We start from the raw sequence: 20,227 nt of genomic DNA on the forward strand, positions 1-20,227 counted from the left end.
ATATCGAGGTGTCTAGATGAACACGTCCATGTTGGCCAGAGACCCCTGTTCTCACCATTGGCCTGTCCATCTAGGGCTCCGCTGATGATCCATACATAGCCCTTGGCCTTTTCTCTAGTCACTGCTCTTTCACTTTTTAGAGATTTTCTCAGAAAAGCCAGAGCTTTATGTTCCCTTTGGGATTTTCTGAATATTTGTCCTTCAAATAAGAGCCTTTACTATTCATTCACCTAGTCTGTCCTTAGACTACGCCAGGGTATTATAGGGTGAAGCACCAGAAAGAAGCAGTCAGAATTTCCTCAACTTCCTGAAAGTGTGTTATCCTACATATTGCTCATTAATTAGAGGAAAGAATGTCCCTTTACAAATGAGAGCTCTGGCCATCACCATCTTACCAAGGGACCACACTTAGCATCATCAATCCTGGACTGACCTGACATTATATGCCGTAGGAAGTACCCAATCTCCTCTGTGTGACATACTTAGCACCGGAAACAGACAAATCCCAAAGTAGCAATATTATATAAGAAAATGAACCTGGACTCAAGCAATCGGCAATAACATCAATGACCAAAATTCAAAGAAAAGGTCGGAGATCTTGCTGGCTTAAAAGATTAAAGGAAACTTCAATTGCAGAATAAAGCAAGTATGTTTCATAGACATGTTATAAAGATGTAGAGCAGCTGAAATCACATCAGACAAATTTAAGTCCAGATCATTCTTGGTTTAGCGTGAGAGCAATACAACTTAGTAGCAAATGATCTTCGATTTGTAGAAAAGCTGAAGCTGCTGCTGTTTGCCAGTTTTCAGTTCACCTTTTGCTGATAGATGCCACTTTTTTTTTTTTTGCTAGTACTCTATCAGCAATAATAATAGATTTAAGAGTACTGACAGTTTTGCAGGCCACAAAGTGTTTAAGATCATTTGGAGCTTCTTGTGTTACTTCTGGTTTTCCCCTTTCCTGAGCCCGATGTCCCACAGAATACTGTCAGTACAAAGCGGGGAAGTGAAGGGGACGTAAACACTCTCCCTAATGTACTGCTGGCTTCCAGGCCATTTCCTTGAGTGGTCTGGTCTTAGGCTTTGGGAAGATTACTTAGAGATTTACACAGGTGGGGAGTGAAATTGGCCCGGGGATTGAGGCTTTACTTTTCATTCTTATAGATTTCAGCTAAATCCAGAGAAAATCTGAAAGAGAGTCGTGTTTCCAAGCAGACAATTCTCACTAAAGAATTATCATCATAAACTTTCTTCCCATTTCTCAGGGCTCTGGAAAATAGTCTATGTGTGAGCTGCAAAAAAGGCCACTCCTGCCTTGTAAACAGATGACAAATACCAAAGAAACTGCATATCTCTGCCAAAGAATCTTTGTTCCAAATAATTTGCATTTTAGTGGTTATACAAGTTATGTGATGGAAGGCATAGACTTGAGCCAGGCTCTGTATGTTGAAGTTCTAAGTAAAGGTCAGCAGTGCTTCCGAGAACATGTGTTGGGCCATTTGGGAGCTACCTTTTCTGGCCTATCAGTTCAAGTGTAGTGTTGAATCTTTCTGTATAAGAAAAAATTCATTTAGATAAATCCATTGTCAAGTCACAGGATTTAGTTCACTAAACATGTAGTGATCACGTACCATGGCAAGGCTTTATGCTATACTATGGATGAGTCAAAATGAGTAGAAATGGGCCCTGTGCACAGTGAGCTCCAGGACAACAGGGAAAATAACACCACCACCACCACCACCCCAAAAAATTAGCCATGGTAGAAATTGGAGTATGGAAGACATCCCCAAAGGTTATCTACCCCATATCTAGCATCAGCAAGATGGAGAAGACAGGCTGGGTGTCAGAAGCACTGAGTACTAGTCCCAGGTCTCCCATTGTGAATTGGGGCAGGTTTCTTAACCTTCTCGGGTTTTAGTTAACTCATCTCTAAAACAGAGAGCTTGGATTAAACAGCCTCTCAGCTGCTCCCATTCTTATCCTCATAGTATCTGGTTACAATTTGCCTGAATGTTGATCTCCTCTATTACAATAGATTTTCTCCTTAAAACCAAAGATTATGCCTACTATATTTTTATGTCCCCAGTTCCAAACACAGTGTCTGGTATACAGTAATTTCGCAGTAACCTCTGTTGGATGAGTACAATGAATGAATGGCTCTAAATGTATATCCAAACCTAAAATTCAAGTCAGTGGGACGGCCCAGTGCCTAAGGCTGATTTTAAAGGTCAGGGCCGGCCGAGTGGCGCGATGGTTAAGAGCTGGCTTGGGATGCCAGAGGACCCCGGTTCGGATCCCACATATGAGGCCTAGTGACACTGCCCTCTACAGCTAAGATGCTGAACAACAGCTCAACCTGGAGCTGGGCTGCCATGAGTCGCCGGCGACGGCGTAGGCTGCAGCCTCTGCTGCAGTGGGTTGCCATGGGCTACCGTGTGTAGCCAGCAGCCAGCGTGAGCGGCCAGCAGCCGCCGTGAGCGGCCGTCCAGAAGCCGGCGACTGATCTACCTCGCCTAGGAAGAGCGCAATGATGGTGCCAACTTGGGCCAGTGAAGCAACATCCTCCACAACTAGACTGAAGAACAAAAGGACAGCAATTTGTCTGTTCCCCTTCCCCCAATTCTCCAGCACTGTTCCCATCCCCCCAATTCCCCAATAAAAATCTTTAAAAATAAATAAATAAATAAAATAAAGGTCATGGGGGGTGATGTTCCCACTTTCCCTTCACAAGCAGTTGTGTCTTGCCATCCATTCTATTTCCACTTAAGAAGTTATTTTCCCAGCTCCTTTCCAGTACCTCTTATAAGTAACAGCAGGATTTAATGCCTCACTGAGGGTGGCCAGATAGAGCAGTGCTTTTGCTTCAAAATAAATGGAAATCAGTTGGGTGAATCATGGGGCTGCAGAAGAGAAAACAAGTTACTGTAATATCTTTATGACGGACTCAACAGGATGGAGTTTATCATTTAGTTGCAATCAGTTTTGTTAAATTACATTTCTGGGGCTAAAGAGAAGCAGAGTAAGTTCTAGGAAATTATCATTGTAAACTTTGAATTCAGAGAAGAAAACGATGACTGTAATTTTGCCCTTTTTTTGTCCCCGTTCCTTTTGTGAGTTTCCAACCTTTTTTGTGTGAGGTCTTGGCTGGTGGAGTCTGGTTTGGGGATAGGTCATTGGGCTAGGTGGGAAGGGAATTGAAGATACTTGCTGCTTGATGGATAACTGGACAGAATACACAAGAAATGAAACTTGGTAACTCTCTTCCCCCCGCGTGCACTCAGCCATGCTCCTCGGACAGGATGAGTCTTTACATCAAACTTATCTAGTAAGGTCAGTAGAGGAGTGTGCCATTCAGGAGGAGGTGGCTGAAATGTCATTGTGACATTGAAAACATCATGGCAACAATTTTCTGGACATGTCGGAGTATAACATTCCAGATGTAATCTGTGAGTGAGCATGAAGTGCATGATGCATTTCTTTGAACTTTGACTTATAGCAGGTGGATGAGGATTCTCTTGAATGAAGTCCTATGGTCTTCTGTGACACCGCTCACCACACTTTAGAACCACGACCAGAAAATCCACAGCTGGTAAGGGGACAGCCTGTCAAAGCCAGCTCTCTGGTAGCCCCTTGCCCTTATGGTTTAGGGTCCAGAACAATGGACAGTCAGTGGTGCCTGGAACTGCATTGGTTCCTACTGACAGCAAAGAGGTCTCCAAGGGAATTCTGGCCTCCTCTTCTCCACAGCTTTCCGGCCCACACAGCTGCCAAATGCCTATGGGAAACCAGTGTGGATTTACTCCCTCCTAACTAGCCACAGTTCTTAGAGGGATGTACCACCGCGCTGCCCTCTGCAATGTTCTTTCGCGGCAGAGAGAGCCCACAGCCCCCGAGTCTCTCTCTCCTGTCTCAGCCTTTCTGAAAGCCTGATTGATGAACCTTAACAGCAGCGATAGGACCAAGGTCCTGGTAAATCTGCCTTCCTGAAAGCTGCGATCATGCAATAAAAATGGAATAACGCCAGGATCATGCCACTAAAACCCCATGTCAAGGTGGGAGAGTGAGTGGGAGAGCTCAAAAGCCCGCAGGGACCCCACATGCCAGGTTCCAAGAAGACAGTGCAGGCCTCAGTCATGATGAGCCTCCGTGAGTTGTGCATCATGTGACTATAAATATGACATTCACTTTGACTTAGCCTCAAATAAAAGACAGGTGATTTGCTTTCAAGGCTATCAAATTAGAAAATCATAAACCATGTTAATGATCCAATGAAGGCAAACCTAGAAGCTTTCCCCTAAAGCATAATAGCACAGGTGACTATTGGTGCTTAATGGTGAACAAGGCAAAGGGGGATTATGGCTTTTTTCTTTTTCTGGAACCCACTTCACTGCCATGCAGCAAAAGATCGTTCCCTCATAGACTTCTGAAAGTGATTTGAGGAAAAGATGGTGTAATCTGGGAATACCATCAGCGCTGTAAGCTGAGGGACAGAGATGGCTTCCAAAGCCTGTGGTGCTGCCCAGATAAAATGGGGAACTCTGGTTGTGGAGAGCTGATTGGTGAATACAACTGGAAATTACTCCCCTTAGAATCCCCCAATTTAAAAGTGTTCTGAACACTTTATTCTACAAAGATCTGATTCTCTCTCACTAATTTGTCATGTGCCCAGGTGCCATTGTTGGCTCTACTGAGCGCCTACTGTTTGCGGAACTATATCCATGTTCTCTAGAGAGATTTGGAGTGTCCACAAGGAGACAACATACACAAGGAAAATTACGTTTCTCCTAAATATCCGTTAGATCCCCCTCAAAGCAGAACCGTAGTGCAGGTAGGTTATTTGGGAAGTCACCCCAGGAAGCAGGAGTGAGGGGTGGGGATAAGTGAGACAGGTGAGGAGGAAAAGCCAATACAAGAGTGCATGTCCAAGGCCACACAGGCTCAACACCACCAGAACTCCTGAGAAGTATTTCGAGTGCCTCCCATAATTGCCTGTGTGAGGACAGGAGGCTGGTCCATTTAGCCACCAGCTAAATGAGGGTGGCCCCGGTGGCATGAACTTCACCACATATCCAGGCAGTGCTGTGACATTCTGGCAGGGGCAAAGGAGGTCCCGCAGCCAGAAATGGAAAGCCTCCAGGTGTCTGATTTTGGTAGCACATTGTCAGCAGTGACTCTGAGCTTGCTCAGAATTAACCATGACAGGGACAGCTGAAATTAAAGTCCTCGAGCATGTGTCAGGGAAAGGATTTGTGCAATAATAGGAAAAGAACTGGGGTGCAATAGAAACCACCAGGAAGTAGCTAATTCAGAGATGGGGGGAGGGATCCAGGAAGGTTTCCTGGAGGAAGAGGTTTCTAAACTCAGACAAGACCAGATGAAAAGAAGGGAGGCAGGCAGAGGTGAAGTACAGGTTCAGGACTATAGAGGGAGCATAAATTGCAAGGGTAGGTGTGGTAAGAGAAGATCAGAAAGAACTTTGCTAGTTTAGGAGTTTAGACTTATTGTAAGAGCAGTAGGGGTCCAGGAACGTTTAAGCAGAAAAACATGATAAGCTTTGTGTTTTAGAAAATTTGCTCAAATGACAGCATGTAGAATAGATGCCAGGATGGAGCTCTTGAATGACAACAAAACAGAAGCCAGGGAGACAGGTAAAGAGGCTGCTAAGTTATCCAGATGAAAGAATGTAACAGTGATAACCTAGGCAGTGGCAGTGAGGCAGGTGAGAAGTGAAAAGATTTGAGACATTAAATTTCTTAATCCCCACTCATGCCTGCTCCTGGTACAATATAGTGTGTGTGTGTGTGTGTGTGTGTGTGTGTGTGTGTGTGTGTGTGTTGAGGGAGAGATTGTTATAGGGAAAGAATTTTTAGAAGATGTGAATTGAAAGCTCATAAAGAGCTGTTTGGAAAATTCTTAAGCAATTTGGGAAGTAAAATAGTTGTCAGAAAACATCTCAAGTAAATTCTCACCTTAGAGGCGAGACCGCACAGTGCACTACACTGGGCATCCAAACGACCTTGCTGTGTTCTGGATATGCATTTTCTATGGATTTGACCTTTGTTATATCATTTAACCTCTTCAGACTTTGTTTATTTGTCCAACTCAGAATGCGGATGAGGATACCCGCCCAGCCTCTGCTAAGTTGATCTTAAGCTAACAGTGTATAGTGAGACGTGACCACAGTAGGGAGGCTAGCATCCTCTCAACCAACGTGAATACAATGAGAGTACGGAGGGAAATGGTTCAGCCCAAGAGTCTCGTGTACAGTGTGGACACTGGCCTGTTGGCTCGCTCCAGAGCAGAGGCAGCAACGCATCCCTTCCTCGGCACTGTGCTCTGGGAAGGTGGGGTTTGAGTGGTTAGAGTGACACTAGGTCACTGCCAAGCCGCCTCCTCCACCTCAGACCCAATGCTCGTCTTTCACAGGCCATAGTGAGAATAGATGGGAAAATGGCTATGAAAGCACTTTAGAGAATCAGCATTCTAGGCAAGTGACAGGAATGATTATCGATGTACTCAGTAGGCCTTGTAGTGTTAGCGCATAGTTTTTAAATGTTTTAACTCTCTTGCTTATCCCAGTAAAGCAGAAAATAACTTTCAGTTTCTTGCATGCTGGTATATAACTTGTTTTAGTTTCATAAAGAGACCAAAAGCCATGTTCCTTCCATAGTTCCTTCCCCTAACACTATCTTCTTACTAGCTGCATTCTGTTTTTCTTATTTTATCTCATACATTTAACATTGGCTGGAAAATTTGACCTGCCAAAACTTGAACTTGGGCATGTGGGGCTTCTCCCACAGTCCATGATAGCAACACCAGCAAATAGAACACAGGCTGTACATTCCCTGCTTTTAGGGCAGGAATATTCTCCACCTCCTGGGGAAAACCAGGGCCCTGACTCACAGGAGTTGAAAGGAAACTGATCTTGGAGCCCTTTTAAGACATTGTGACTTCTTGATCATCAGTGTCGGGGTCTGGTTCTCTTTCTCTTAAAAGAATCCCCTGGGGCTTGAGTGCACAAATGATGACAGTGATTCAGTATGGCTACCATTTATTGCACCTTTACTCTGTGCCAGGTGCTGTTTTAAGCACTTTGTGTATAAGATACACTATAACCCCGTGGGTATGTATTCATTTTGTAGATGAGGAAACCCAGGCAGATGTGGTTAGATAACTAGCCTAAAGACAGTCAGAGCTGGAATATGAACCTAGACATGTGAATCTAAAGCCGTGTCTGAATCATGCCATGCTTCTCCCTCCTTGCAAGCAGAGACCTGTCAGAACACACAGAGGTCTGCAGGATTTCCTACCCCAGGTCCTTAGAGCGGTCAGAGATGGTAAGCAGGAAAAGTGCTTTAGAATTCTTCTCTACTTAATGGCGTTCTCCACACCAGACAGGAAGTACCCTACATACAAACATGGCCCCCACCAAGATAAATAGCTCGATTCTAGGGAACCCTGTGCCAAGCAAAAACCCCATTAATCAAGAGATTATAGTTTTTGCATGTTACATGTTTCATGTTTTCCCTTCCCCTAGGTTAAAAAGATCAAGTGGCATGAGCAGCCTTTTGGGAAAAATTGGAGCCAAGAAGCAGAAGATGAGCACCCTAGAGAAGTCCAAATTGGACTGGGAGAGCTTCAAGGAGGAAGAGGGCATTGGTGAAGAACTAGCCATCCACAATCGCGGGAAGGAAGGGTAAGAAGGAGTGGACTCCAGTCCTCTGAAAAATCCTAAGACTCTGAAATAGTTGATTGCAGAAAGGCCACCCAATTTAAATGAAAAATGTGAGTACTTTGGTCTGTCAGTAAAGCTCTGTTCTAATGCGGGGCAGGTCCTGGCAGCGAGAGAAACGCTGGGAGTGACAGGAAGGGAGAGGCATGTGAGCATCACTTCTCTCAGGGACGGTCACGTCTGCCAAGCTGAATTTGCTAAATTATAGCTCCTGTGAACTGCAAGTCACCTCGTTTATTCACGTGGTCAGATGGCTCACTGTATCAATCTTGGCCTGCCCTGAATTATTTGGCCTCTGAGAAGCCAGGCTAGCTCAAATGATTCAAAAGCAGAGCCAGCAGAGTGCCTAGATATTGTTGCATTATCATGGGAGTGTGTGTGTGTGTGTGTGTGTGTGTGTGTGTGTGAGAGAGAGAGAGAGAGAGAGAGAGAGAGAGAGAGAGGTTACAGCCCAGGGCAGAGCTTCACCCTTGTCCTCAATCTATTACACACCAGCCCTCAGACAGCATCCAGGCCATCACCTACACTCCCTTCCTCTTTACTTTGGAATATGCAGAGGATGTCCATAAACTAGGTATTTAGGAATATCAAAAAAGAAACAGTGTTCCATGAGTGCTTGGGAACCTCAGAAGGAACTAAGGAACAAAGTTACTACAGAAGTGGGTCCATGGCTCAAGATTAACAGTCCTGCCCCTGACAGTGAAAGGGAGTGTGGTGTGGCCTATCAGACAGCCCCAAGCGCTCATCGCCCCGCCCCTCACCAGTAAGGGCTCTGCCTGCCATGCACTGGGCATGTCTGAGGCTCAGCTCTTTCTTCAGTAAAACTGGGATAATGATACCACCCTCCGTGGTTGTGAGGACCTCGTGAGATAATATATGTAATATGTACAGTACATACTCGTCATATAAGTGATGTACATAAAGTCCTTTGTGGAGCACCTGTCACATAAAGATCTGTGTTAAGTGGTCAGCATTCAGGTTATTTACAAGCTAAACTATAATAAAGACAGGTGTGGGATTTATTCTGGGGGTCATATTACGAAATTAGGCTTCAAGATTATTTGAATGAACTTGAAAGCTGATCAGTATGTTTAAAAACATATATTTTTAATGACTATGAGCTTGTTTAACTACCATACTTCCAAGTCAGTATGTCAGAGATGGAATGCCACAGGACAGAGGCAGAAGTGCCAGAGCCATCTGGGGAAGACCCAGGATGAAGTGCAGGCAGGAATGAGTGTTACCTAGAGAGGGCCCCTGACATTTGCCCCAAACCCCCACTCTGACTCAGCTCTATAACTCACAGCTCCGTCGTCGTCTTCACATTTGTCTAGTGATCTAAGGCAGCAGGGGAACTGCCAGTGTGTGCTACGCTCTGTCGTTTCTCTGAGTATTGATTATACGGGTCGGACAGTGTTCATTCTGCTTGAGTTACTAGAGGTCTTGTAAAAGTAAGGAGTGGTGCTGCTGAAGATAAGGGAGAGCTAATAAAACATAAACTAGAAGAGAAAACAAGATTACAAAAGACATCTGCTCCATGAGGAGGACTTGTCAGGCAATGGAAAGTCAAGCCCCACTGGGTTAGGGAACAGCTAACAGCGTGTAACTTTTAAGTGTTCTGCTCTTCCCTCCTTCTCTGACACTTTTTCCCCTGGCCAGGATTCCATGGATCTGATCCTGTTTTTCCAGTGCCCACCCCACGCCTCCACTCACTTGCCTTCCCCACACCTGCAGGCAGATCAAAGAACCCAGTCGCCCCTCCAGGGAGGGGACTGTGTCTCATGTTGGCTAAGCAGCAGAATCCTCTGGGGGTTTTCCAAAGTGATGACAAGATCACCCCTGTACAGAGCTGCTGAATCCAGAGTCATTGTTATCTATGTCTTTAAATGGCTCCTTAGGCATTTCTGCTGCACAGCCGGTGTTGAGCATCCCTCAGAAATGACAGCACGACAGCCCACTGGTGGGTGAGCCTTTCCGGCACATAGGTAACTAGAGAGCTGACTTCAAAACGGGATGTCGGAGAAGGGCAAGAAGATTTCTACTGAGAAGTGTGCCCAGTGCCACAGAGTTGAAGGGAGGGAAGCGCAAGAGCCAAACCTGTAAGGTCTGTTTGGACAGAGGCATCACCTGGGGAGAGGATCTTCTGTGGGAATATGTGGAGAGTCCCTAGAAGTGTGCCCCTGGAACGAAAGTGACCTTTGCTGAACAAAGAAGGGAGAAAGGTCACATTTGATAATGTCACTACCTGTGAGTAATGATTGGCCTCTGCCATATTTATTATGAGACTATGACCTTTTTATGAGCACCATATTTAAACTGATCTCATACAAGAGTTCAGGTCATGACTGGTGATAAAAATATTCCTGTTATGCAGTCCTGATTAAAATAAGGTTGGATTGAGGTTAAAAGATTATTGTGCTATTTCTGTTTTGATGGTAATTCCACTTAAGTAAGTGCTATCACATCTTTCCCCTTGTAAAGAGTTGATAGAATTTGAAGCTAGGTTGGTTATTATTTCCAATTTTTTAAAGGGCAGTTTTGCTATCTGAAAATACTCAATAAGGGAACAAGGCGCCTTGAGAAACAGCAGGCACAGAATCAGATCGGCAAAGAATTTAAGCAATGGAAAGATCAGATACAGATTTTAAACTTTAAAAAGTGGCCTAGGAGATTTGAAAAAGACACAAACAGAATTTCTAAAAATGAAAAAGATAGTGACCATAACTAAAAACTAAATGGATAGATTTAACAGTAGTTGGACCGGCTGTAAAGAGAACTCATGAACTGGAAAACAGAAGAAATTATCCAGAATATAGTTCAGAGACAAAAAGACAAAAACCATGGAAGGGAAGTTAAGCAGTTTGGAGGACAGAGTGGGAAAAGGTGAAAGACGTGTGTTTATAGATTTTTTAAAAACCCAAAGTATATCCCAAGATAAATAAAATAGAAATCTACACTTGGACATATCAGAGTGAAACTGCAGGAAACCAAAGACAAAGAGAGAAATCTTAAGAGCAGCCAGAAAAAAGAGACTTCTCTGAAAGGAGGAGGGTCATTAGACTGACAGGTGGCTTCTCATCGGCAGCAGTACAAGCCGAAGACGCTGGAACGATCCATTCATAGTGCAGAAATAAACCACCACCAGCCTAGACTTCCGGGTGTGTGTGTGTGTGTGTGTGTGTGTGTGTGTGTGTGTGTCCTTCAAGAATGAGGGCAAATATGGACATTCTCAGAAAAATAAAAGCTGAGAGAGTTGTCCCCAGTAGAGAAAGAGGCAGCTATGTGGTGAATTTAAATCGGTGCTGACTATATAAAACAATAATGTTATTGTCTTGTAAGTTACTAGGGTTTTTTTCTTAAAGCAAGATAGTATTAAAATACCTGGCAGTAAATACATAAAAGTTGGAAGGGGGTAAATGGAGTTTAATTTTCCAAAGATCTTGTTTTCCCCAGGATGAGGTTAAAGGTGTTAAGTGTGCATATTGAAATTTCTAGAATAGAAACACAGTGTATAATTTCCAAAGTAAGAGAGGGAGAAAAATAGATGATTTGTGAAAGAAGACCCAAAAGAAGAATTAAAGAAACCAAACAGGCAGGACAAATAATAAGCACAAAATAAGGTGTTAGATTTAAAACTGAATTTATCAGAATTTTCATTAAGTATCAATAAACTAAATGCTCCAGTTAAAAGACGGAGATTGACACATTGAATTAAAACATAAAAAACAACTATTTGCTGTTCAAAAGACATATCTAAAACAATGGGATGCAGAAATGTTGACAATAAAAAGATGGGGGGAAAGATAAACCACACAAACACTAACCAAAAGAAAGCTGATGTAGCTATATTAATATTAGATAAAATAGACTTTAAGGCAAAAAGCATTACCAGAAATAGAGCAGTCTCCTCATAATGATAAAAACGTCCATTCTATGTGGAAGATATAACAATTCAAATTCAAATGCACCATTTGGCATTATCTAATGCAGCTGAGTGTAGTTACTCTCTGTGATTTAGCAATTCCATTCCTAGCTATATTCCCAACAGAAATTCAGTTATATGTCCCCCAAAAAACACATGTGAGAATTTAAATAACAATAGTTTTCATAATATCCCAAAACTAGAAATAACTCAGATGTCTGTCAGTACTGTGACAAAGTGTAATATGTTCACACATGGGAATATTCTTCAGCAATGGGAATAAATGTGAAAAAATTTCAATAACGTAATAATGCAAAGACATTCATGCAGTACGATTCCATTTATATGAAGGTCAAAAATATGCAGAACCAATGTGTCCATTAGGTCCATCTGTGAAAGAAGCAAGTCACCAAAGAATACACACAGTGTAAGTATTTATGTCAAGTCCAAAGTGAAGCACAGTTAGGCTGTAATGTCAAGGGAACAGGAACTTGAAAGAAGAACAAGGAACTGTGGGCAAGCTCACACCTGGCTGACTGGCATTGGCTGAGCTTTCAGGGGCCTCCTGGAGGTCCGGCAGCATTCTGCTTCCTGCCTCGGTGATGGCCACATGGGTGCTGCTTGATGGTGATTCATTTGCCTTGCCCAGTTTATACATTTTTCTCTGTGTGTGTGTGTGTGTGTGTGCGTGTGTTATATTTTATCCTAAACTGAATTGAAACTGAATTCAGTCCTGTCTCTACTACCAGCCTGCCATGTGCTCTAGCCCTAGTTTCTTCCTCTATAAAGTAGGAACTCGTCAGTGTGCCTCTCACGTGTATTACGGGTATCACATTAGTAGGGGAGATGTCTGGCATGTCTGCAAATAGGAATCCCCTCCCTTTTCCCCAGTCCTCTGCTTCTCCTTTCTCTAGAGTGGCCCCAACCCCAGAACCCACAATCACATCACCCTGTTTGATTTTCTCCATCACACTTATTACCAGCTGATCATGTTGTCCTGTTTGGTTTCCTATGTTCCTGTGTAGTAAGCCCTCAAGGTCAGGGCCTGGTTCAGCACTGTCACCAGCACCTAGAAGAGCACCTATCCAGAGCAGGTGCTGAGCCACTGTGCTGTCTCCATGCCCATCCCACCGGCTAGCAGACAGCCATGGCTTTGGTTCGGAGCCTAGTAGGACTAGAATTGACCACCCAGAAAAGAAGGGTAGGATACAGCTGAATGATGGCTCCACCCAGGCGTCATTTTCGGTCACAAAGTTGGTTAAAATGCCTCTATCAAGGATACTTTTCCCCTGAGCCCAGACTCCCAGTGCCCGGTCCAGCATTTCAGGATCAATGTCAACAGTCTGCACTCAAGGCGTTTGGCATTGCTTCCCTCTCGCCTGTAACCCATCCCACAGGTTCCCCGCCAGTGTTCCCCATCAGCAGTGGGTCCCTCTGACATGGCCGAGGCGGAGGCCTGCAGGCTCAGGGGAAGGGATTGTGCATAGAAAATGAGAAATAGAGGCTTGGTCTTGGCTGCTGCTGGCAATCAACTTGAAGGTTACAGAGCTCGATGATTGGAAACCAGGTGTGTTTGTGATTTGGCGAGGCATGAAGGAAAGACCAGAGGAAAATCATTTTCTTTCTCCAAAGAATCTCTGTCCATTACCCCTAAGAGTCACGCTTTAAGAACCCGCACAACATTGAAATGAAATGGGAGGAAAGCACTGGAGGAGAAACTTAATTAAAATCACCACCCTTTCCCTCTGGCCCTCGAGGTGTTTGCAAGTCACGTCTCTTCCACTGGGGCCCCCAACCCCATGGGCTTGTGCAATATGGACAGATTGCTTCTTTCATTTGCATTTCTTAGGGCAAAAAAGGGCATATCTTATTACCTCCGTCACAGAGCTGTACCCCAGCCCCTGGGCGCCTCTGTTGCCCATTGCTTTCCAGTTTGGGAATTGAAGTTCACCCCAGTCCTTCTCGTGTCTGTGCTGTGCTGAATGCACGCTGGCTCTGCTTGCAGCTGACGACTAAGGCAGCCCCGAGGCATCCTCAGCCCTGTACCCGCCTCAGATTTCCCTGAACCCCCTGTGCTCCTTTCCTGACAGTGGGCAGAGGCCACTTGTGGGCATGTGATGGAGCTTTTGGAGGTCAGCACACCCTCTGGGCCTCCTACCCACACTGACTTCCTGGGAGGGGAGGCTGCCAGCCTCTCGTGCAGTGTGGGTTCCCAGGAGCAGGTGCTCACGTGTTCCCTGGAAGCATTTTCTACCTTCTCTTGACCTCTTCTTCCGTTTTCCCTCCCCTCCCCATTGGCCTGGATCTCAAGAATATTGGTGGCAGGAAAGTAATTTGGGTTGAAAGATCAAAAAGATGTCAGAGCCTGTTGGATCTAACCTGGTTCTGAAAGGAAATGCTAGAAAATCCCTTAGGTTTTGATGCTATTAGCATATTTTATTCATGAAGGTGAAGAGCTGCTGCTCTTAAATGGGCCACATAAGGTGATAGTAGCAGGAAGGGATGATGCCCCCACTTGCACCCCAGTTTCCCAGTGGACTGAGCCGAACCAGCCTGGGTCTCCAGGAGTGCTGGGCGCACAGGCCAGAAAAGCACCATTGCACTTGTCAGCTGGTGGTTCTGCTGGGAACCGCTGGGACTGTAACCTGCTTAAGGTGCCTGGAAACTTCCGAGGCTCCATGGAAATAGGCCGTCCATTCAGGCCACCTTGGAGGAGAGGCCTTCCCCGGGAGCCCGTCCTCCTTCTGGAGCATCTGGTCCCTTGGTCCCTCCCTGTTCCAGCTGTCCCGGGTTCCAAGGCTTCATAGTGATGCAGCCAAGTCAGAAGCGGGAAGCAAGACCCCTCAATGCTCATAGCTGTTTGGGGTTTTATTGTTTACAAAGCACTGCTCATGGTTTCATTGTATTGTCAGAGGGGTACTAAAATTTTTATTCGTGTTTTACAGAGAAGAAAAATATGGCACAGAAAATTAAGTATCTTGCCTAAAGTCACACAAATAGTAAACGTCAAAGCCATCCTCACCTTCGGCATCTTTTCTCTCTCTCTCAATGGTGGGATCCGTGTCCAATAGAAATTTTGTTTCTGGTCAGCTCTTGGCAGTAAACCAAAGCCATCACAGGGACCCCGTTAGCAGCTGCAGATGGCTGTGAATGGGGAATGGAGTCCCCAGACCTGCCTGATGGCCTTGGGGTAGCCCTTGAGAATTCAGTGCCCCTCTCTGCTGCCGGAAGCCTTCCCTCAACCTGAACTCTGCCTGCACCTGCCCCTTCAGCACCCGCTGTGGCTTCACTCCTGGTAGTCTCAAGGTCAGCTGGACCCAGCACAGCTCCTGGGAACCTGCAAGGCCATTATCATGCTCAGCAAGCATCCTAATTTGAGTATCACTTCCTCTTCTTTAAAGGAAAGTCAAGAGCAAAGACCACAAATGCTCAAAACCCCATACCATGCTTCCTCTTCTTCCCCCCCAGCCTGCTCTCTCAGTCGGTAGCACTAGGCAATGGCTCTCTTGAAACATGACCTAAATCCCTCCTGAGCTACAGTTCGCCCTTTTTTTCTGCTGGATCTTCCAGGGGTGTTTAAAGCACACTGCTGTCAAAACGTTGGTTCCCATCGCGATCTTCCCCCAGGGCCAGTGGGCTGGGGTGGGGAGGGGTGGTGGTTGTAGTGTGACAAAGCCCTTCAGCTGATTTTGGTTAACAGTCCCCACTGGAGAATCCCAAGTCTCTGAGTGACAGATGGAAGGGGAACTTGTTCTGTAGTCTACCTTCCCCCCAGTCTCCCCTGTCTTCTCCATATCAAAAGGGGTCCAGTGTCTATGGCATCCCTGCCCACCAGGGAATCTGAAATTCAGATTTAACAGGCATCCTGTATTCCACTTGCTAAATCTGATAAGCTGACCCTGAGGGCTTATGTCAAACCTAGGATCAGGCCCTGCCCTGGTGTTTCTGCCATTCTGTCCTCTAGTTGGCAGCTTTGACACAGCCTCTTAGTTCCCACCCCCAGGCCAGGTGGGGGCTACTAGTTGCTGTTAACACCCATAGAGAGAGCGGACACCTCCTCTTAGATCCACTGACCTCAGGGAAGCTGGCTTCTCAAAATAGTGGTAACAGCACTCACTGCCATTTTCTTGAGCACCTACTCTGTGCTAGCTAAATGGGCAAGGTGCTGTGGCTTTCCAGAGTCACACAGCCAGCAAGTGGCAGAGTCAGGCTTCAGACGCAGAGCCGCTGCCCCCTGTGTAGTCAGGTATAGGATCAGTGGCCGCAGGCTTGGCTGGAAAGCACAGAGGATGGACTGCATTTCACAGGGTGCGGTGACAGAGAAAGCCAGGCCCTGAACTCAGAAAAGAAACCCAAGTTCCTAAACCCGGTAAGGTTCTCACCATAATGTAATGACCTTGAAATGACGGACAGGTGCACATTTTTCACAATGCAACAAAAGAAAAATTAGTGCAGAGATTCAATTATCTCTCCCATTTCCAATGGCAGTTTTGCTCTCTCAGTAGATTAATTAGCAGCAGAGATGCCCTCCCCCAGGCAAATCAAGGCACACTTTATGGCAAGAAGGAGCATTAAAATGCAGCGGTGTCTCCTAAGCAGCCAGCCTCGCCTGCCCACTTCAGCCCTGTGCTTCTCTCCTGTCTTGCGTGGGAAGTGGAGGGCAACTGTGTCTGCTGACCCTTGCCTCAGATTAGGAGCAGAGCACGGACCTTTTAAGGGGCCCCTGTATGTGGGCTGTGAGCAGCAGAGGCGCCAATCTCCTTCCCTTAGAAGAGTTTAGGGAAAGGCCCCCTCTGTCATCCTTGCAGAAGCAACCTGCTCCCATTTGGGTGGAGGATACACGGAGAGAAAAGGGTGAAGGGAAGGAAAGAGCAGGCGGCAGCTAAATACCTTCTAAAGTGAGCGCTTTATGTACCTCGCCTCATGTTTACCTTCACTGCAGCCCTGTTGAGGTAGTTTTTGCTACCCTGTTTCTTCCATTTTCAGAGGAACCTTTTCTTATATTTTGATGTATATATGCAGGATGCAAAGCTTTCTTTTCCCAGCAACTCAGCACAGCACTTAGGCCAAGAAATATGGCATCACTGTTTTGCAGTTGAGAAAAATGAGGCTCAGAGATGGTCAGTCCTTGACCAGTGTGGCCCAGCTCATGTGTAAGGGGGCTGGGTTCTGAATCTGTGTTTGATTCAGCCTGTTTTCTTCTTTCCTTAAAGCCTTGTTTCATAATTGCAACATTTTCCTGCCACCATGCCTCCAGTGTACTTTCCCTTAGATAAGTTGTTGCTTTCTCCTTTTCATTTTATTTTCATTCACCTCTGAACCAGAAACATCCTCCTGTAGCGCAAATGTGAGTTGTTTGGGTGTTACTGAGTCATGGGTGGTCATTCTGGGCACCACCTGTTTGCATTTCTCTCCCCCGAGAGCGTGCTGCCCAGGTGGACCTGCCCACACCCAGGAGGACGGGACAGCGCAGGGGAGGCCCTTTCTCTTACTGAATTCTGCTGACGAACATCTCTTTCCTTTTCTTCTAGGTACATTGAACGGAAAGCTTTTCTAGACCGAGTGGATCACAGGCAGTTTGAAATTGAGCGAGATCTCAGGCTGAGCAAAATGAAGCCCTGATGTTACGGAGGAATCAATAGCAGCCTAATCCTGTTTACAATGTGAGCTTCTCATCGTCTGTGAACCGTCTCCTGTGTTTCTCCTCAACTGTTTCCCAGCAAGGTCTTTTTTTCTACATCGAATTTCTGTCTTTGTATCTTTATCTCACGTGGTTTCATTCATTTTCCTTTTAAAAGTTTGTTCTTAAAAAAATAAAAGTTGGTCTGATGAGAGACCTTCCCTTAATTCTGCTGCTACAAAGTCCACCAGGCCAGGTCAGTACCTTCCAAGGCCTGTCCGGCCTGGCCACGGTGAGGCTGTGAATTTCTGGGGTGGTGGGGCTCTTTCTGAGGTCAGCCTTGCCCCAGAGACTGAGAGAAGAACGCTTCTGAGCACTGGTGGCATGCCAAGCCCTTGGGCAGCCCTGTTTCCAGTGTCTCTCGTGCTTCTCTGCTGATCTTTCTCTCCTAAATGGGATTCCTATTACTGGTATAAGGTAAGGCTGAAAATACGGATATATTACTGCAGAATTAGGAAATTTTTGCCTTCAGCTTTTTTCCTCTTCCCAGAGTTAAAGTGGGCTTCAGATGTGCTCCCACCTCAGTAATTCTTTAATTTTCAGTTTGTCAAAGAAGACTCTGAAGAACTTCCTTTTTTGTACTACTTAGGAAATTTTAAATCCCATACGTCATATTAATAAAGCAGTAACCCTCACAGCCTGGTCCTGGGAGGGGGATGTCCTGGGGGAAGGTAGGGCTCCAAAGACTAGGAGCCAGCTCCTGCCTGGACACCTGCCAGCTATGTGACCATGCCCACAGCTCAGCTTCCTGAGCCTCCATTGTCGTCTGAGCAGCACGAATAACACCAGCACCTCCAGGGTTGAGATGAGCACATGACACCCCTGAGGGGTATGAGCACCCACCTCCCCGCTCCAGCCCTCTAGCATGTGGTCCTGATTGTCAGTCCTGCATGGTTATGGACCTTATCACTCAGAAAGGTAGTTTACAGGCTACATGTCTGTTCACATCCAATCCCATAAAGGATTCTGGAAGTAGTGATAGAGCGTTCTCAGGCCAGTGTCAGACAGGTGGCCAGTGAGGTCCTGCACAGGGACACAGGAATAATAGGAGAGTCCTTTAACCTGAGCCCAGCCAGCGTTTTGATGAGAGCAGGACGTCCAGACCCACAGGTGCCACCAGCTGAGACTGAGATGTAAGTGTGGCGTCCTCTGTGCAGCGTCCAGTGTTCACTGCCCTGTGGAGGGCCGTGGCCCTGACTTTCTCCTGGAGTCCTCACTGCCTCCTGCATTCATTCCCATCCACACAGCTCCTCATCTCAGCTGCCGTTGTACAGCAGCTCTGGGGACTCCTGTCCCGGTTGGAAGAACAGTCTGTAATCCTATAGAATAAATGGTGCTGAGCTCGTTATAAATCAGGGTTTTTCTTTTTAGCAAATCTTCACACTTTTGAAGCCTGCGAGATTCAGACAGACGCTGCCAGGGCGTGGTGGGTTCTCTGCACGGGTGGGTTTGCTATTCTTGCTTCGCTCCCAGGCCTGGAGAGAGAAGTCAGGTACGTCAGTGAGTATCCTGGCTGGTTGGTGGTCCTGCCGTTTGTCACGATCTGGCCCTCGCACGGGCTTCTCCTCTGTCCTCTGTATCAGATTCATGTCGCAACTCTGCAGAAAGCTCGCTTCCTTTCTGGTGTCTCTTGATTTGCTGCGTCGTTTCCCAGCTGGCTTGCTGCACACATCTGACCACTCAGCGACTTGACACGTCCTGAGTCTTTTGAAAAGCCCCACTAGCCTAGCCCTTCTGACAGACTGGCAGCTTGTTGAGGAACGCGAGTGCGGCACGCTTTGCACCATGCTTGTTACAGATGCGCTCCCTCCCAGCTGTGGAGATCTTCCTTTGGTGTTCCCAGACTTGCACATTTAAAACTCATTTGCCCTGACTTTAGCTGCCTCCCTCCTGATCTACATGGAACCACTTTACAAGCCACCTGTATTGAACTCAGCTCATCTTATTGATGAAGCGGCTTCGTCTGGCTAATACATGTGCCCGTGTGTATCTGTGCACACACGTATATCACCTTACTGTGAGGCTTAAAAGCAGCTTCAGAGCAGGCTTTCGCTTATGTCTCGTTGGCCATAGGTGGGGAGTGGGCCAGGGGTTATGGGTTATATAGACTTAAATTTTTCATAGTAAATCGTTTTTTAAATTGCCCCAGAAAGACAGAGTTGAGCTGTGTGTAAGGCGAGACTTGGCAGTACTCTGGCTCTTCCAGGACAGAATGGACGGCCCCCCAGAGCCTTGCTCCCCACCTCCTAAGATCTGTGCTTGTTTCTATGTCGTCTCATCTCCCCGAATTGGGAGCACCTTCTCTGACCCTTATGTCCACTCCTTTCTGTTGTGGATCAGTTCCAAGGGACAGTGATGGATTGGTTAGCAAGACGGGCCCTCAGGCATGGGCGCTGGTCTCTCCAAACGAGTGGTGGTTTCTCACAGCTGTGAACCAGGCCCAGGACGTGGGAGCCTTCTCAGCCCTGCCTGACCATCCACGGTGGGCTGAGTGCTGTGGCTGCAGAATGGAGTGTTTCTGCTGCCAGCCAGGGACCCAGGCAGAGGACTACACCGTAGGAAAGCATAGGAAGGAGATGGCGCGGCCACTAAGGGACAGGCCTGCGTGACTCAGTGAGTGGTGAAATCCGGAGAGGGTGAAGTGGGCGTCCTTGTGGGTGCTAAGGGCAGGTGTGGACCAACCTTGGTCATCTAGGGCAGGACCTGCCCTCTCAGCCAGCATTGCCACTTGTCCTGTCCTTGTCCTGCCTCTTTCTCAAAGGACTGCGAGCTGCCTCAGCAAAGGCCTGGCCTTTCTCAGCCAGGCTGCAGGCTGCATGGTGGGGCCGACTGAAGTGTGTTCACTGTCAATCAAGAATCACCTCTTCCAGGGCCGGCCGAGTGGCTCAGTTGG

The 20,227-nt window shown here is 46.5% G+C and overlaps 1 protein-coding gene across 3 annotated transcripts in view; it reads left to right on the top strand.

Moving 5' to 3' along the window:
- The window catches only part of CFDP1 (chromatin remodeling protein CFDP1), a 112,589-nt gene extending 95,090 nt beyond the window's left edge, over positions 1-17,499 (top strand). For 2 of the 3 annotated variants that reach the window (XM_019646448.1, XM_019646449.1), the window contains exons 6-7: positions 7,538-7,696; positions 17,186-17,499. In XM_019646448.1, coding sequence (XP_019501993.1) covers positions 7,538-7,696; positions 17,186-17,276 — 250 coding nt within the window. In that variant the 3' untranslated portion in view covers positions 17,277-17,499. The remainder of the gene's footprint in view (positions 1-7,537; positions 7,697-17,185) is intronic. The other variant, XM_019646450.1, reaches the window with a different exon arrangement.
- Positions 17,500-20,227: the final 2,728 nt, after the last annotated feature.

The sequence above is a fragment of the Hipposideros armiger genome, unplaced genomic scaffold (genome assembly GCF_001890085.2).
Source record: "Hipposideros armiger isolate ML-2016 unplaced genomic scaffold, ASM189008v1 scaffold_102, whole genome shotgun sequence".
NCBI classification, from domain to species: domain Eukaryota; kingdom Metazoa; phylum Chordata; class Mammalia; order Chiroptera; family Hipposideridae; genus Hipposideros; species Hipposideros armiger.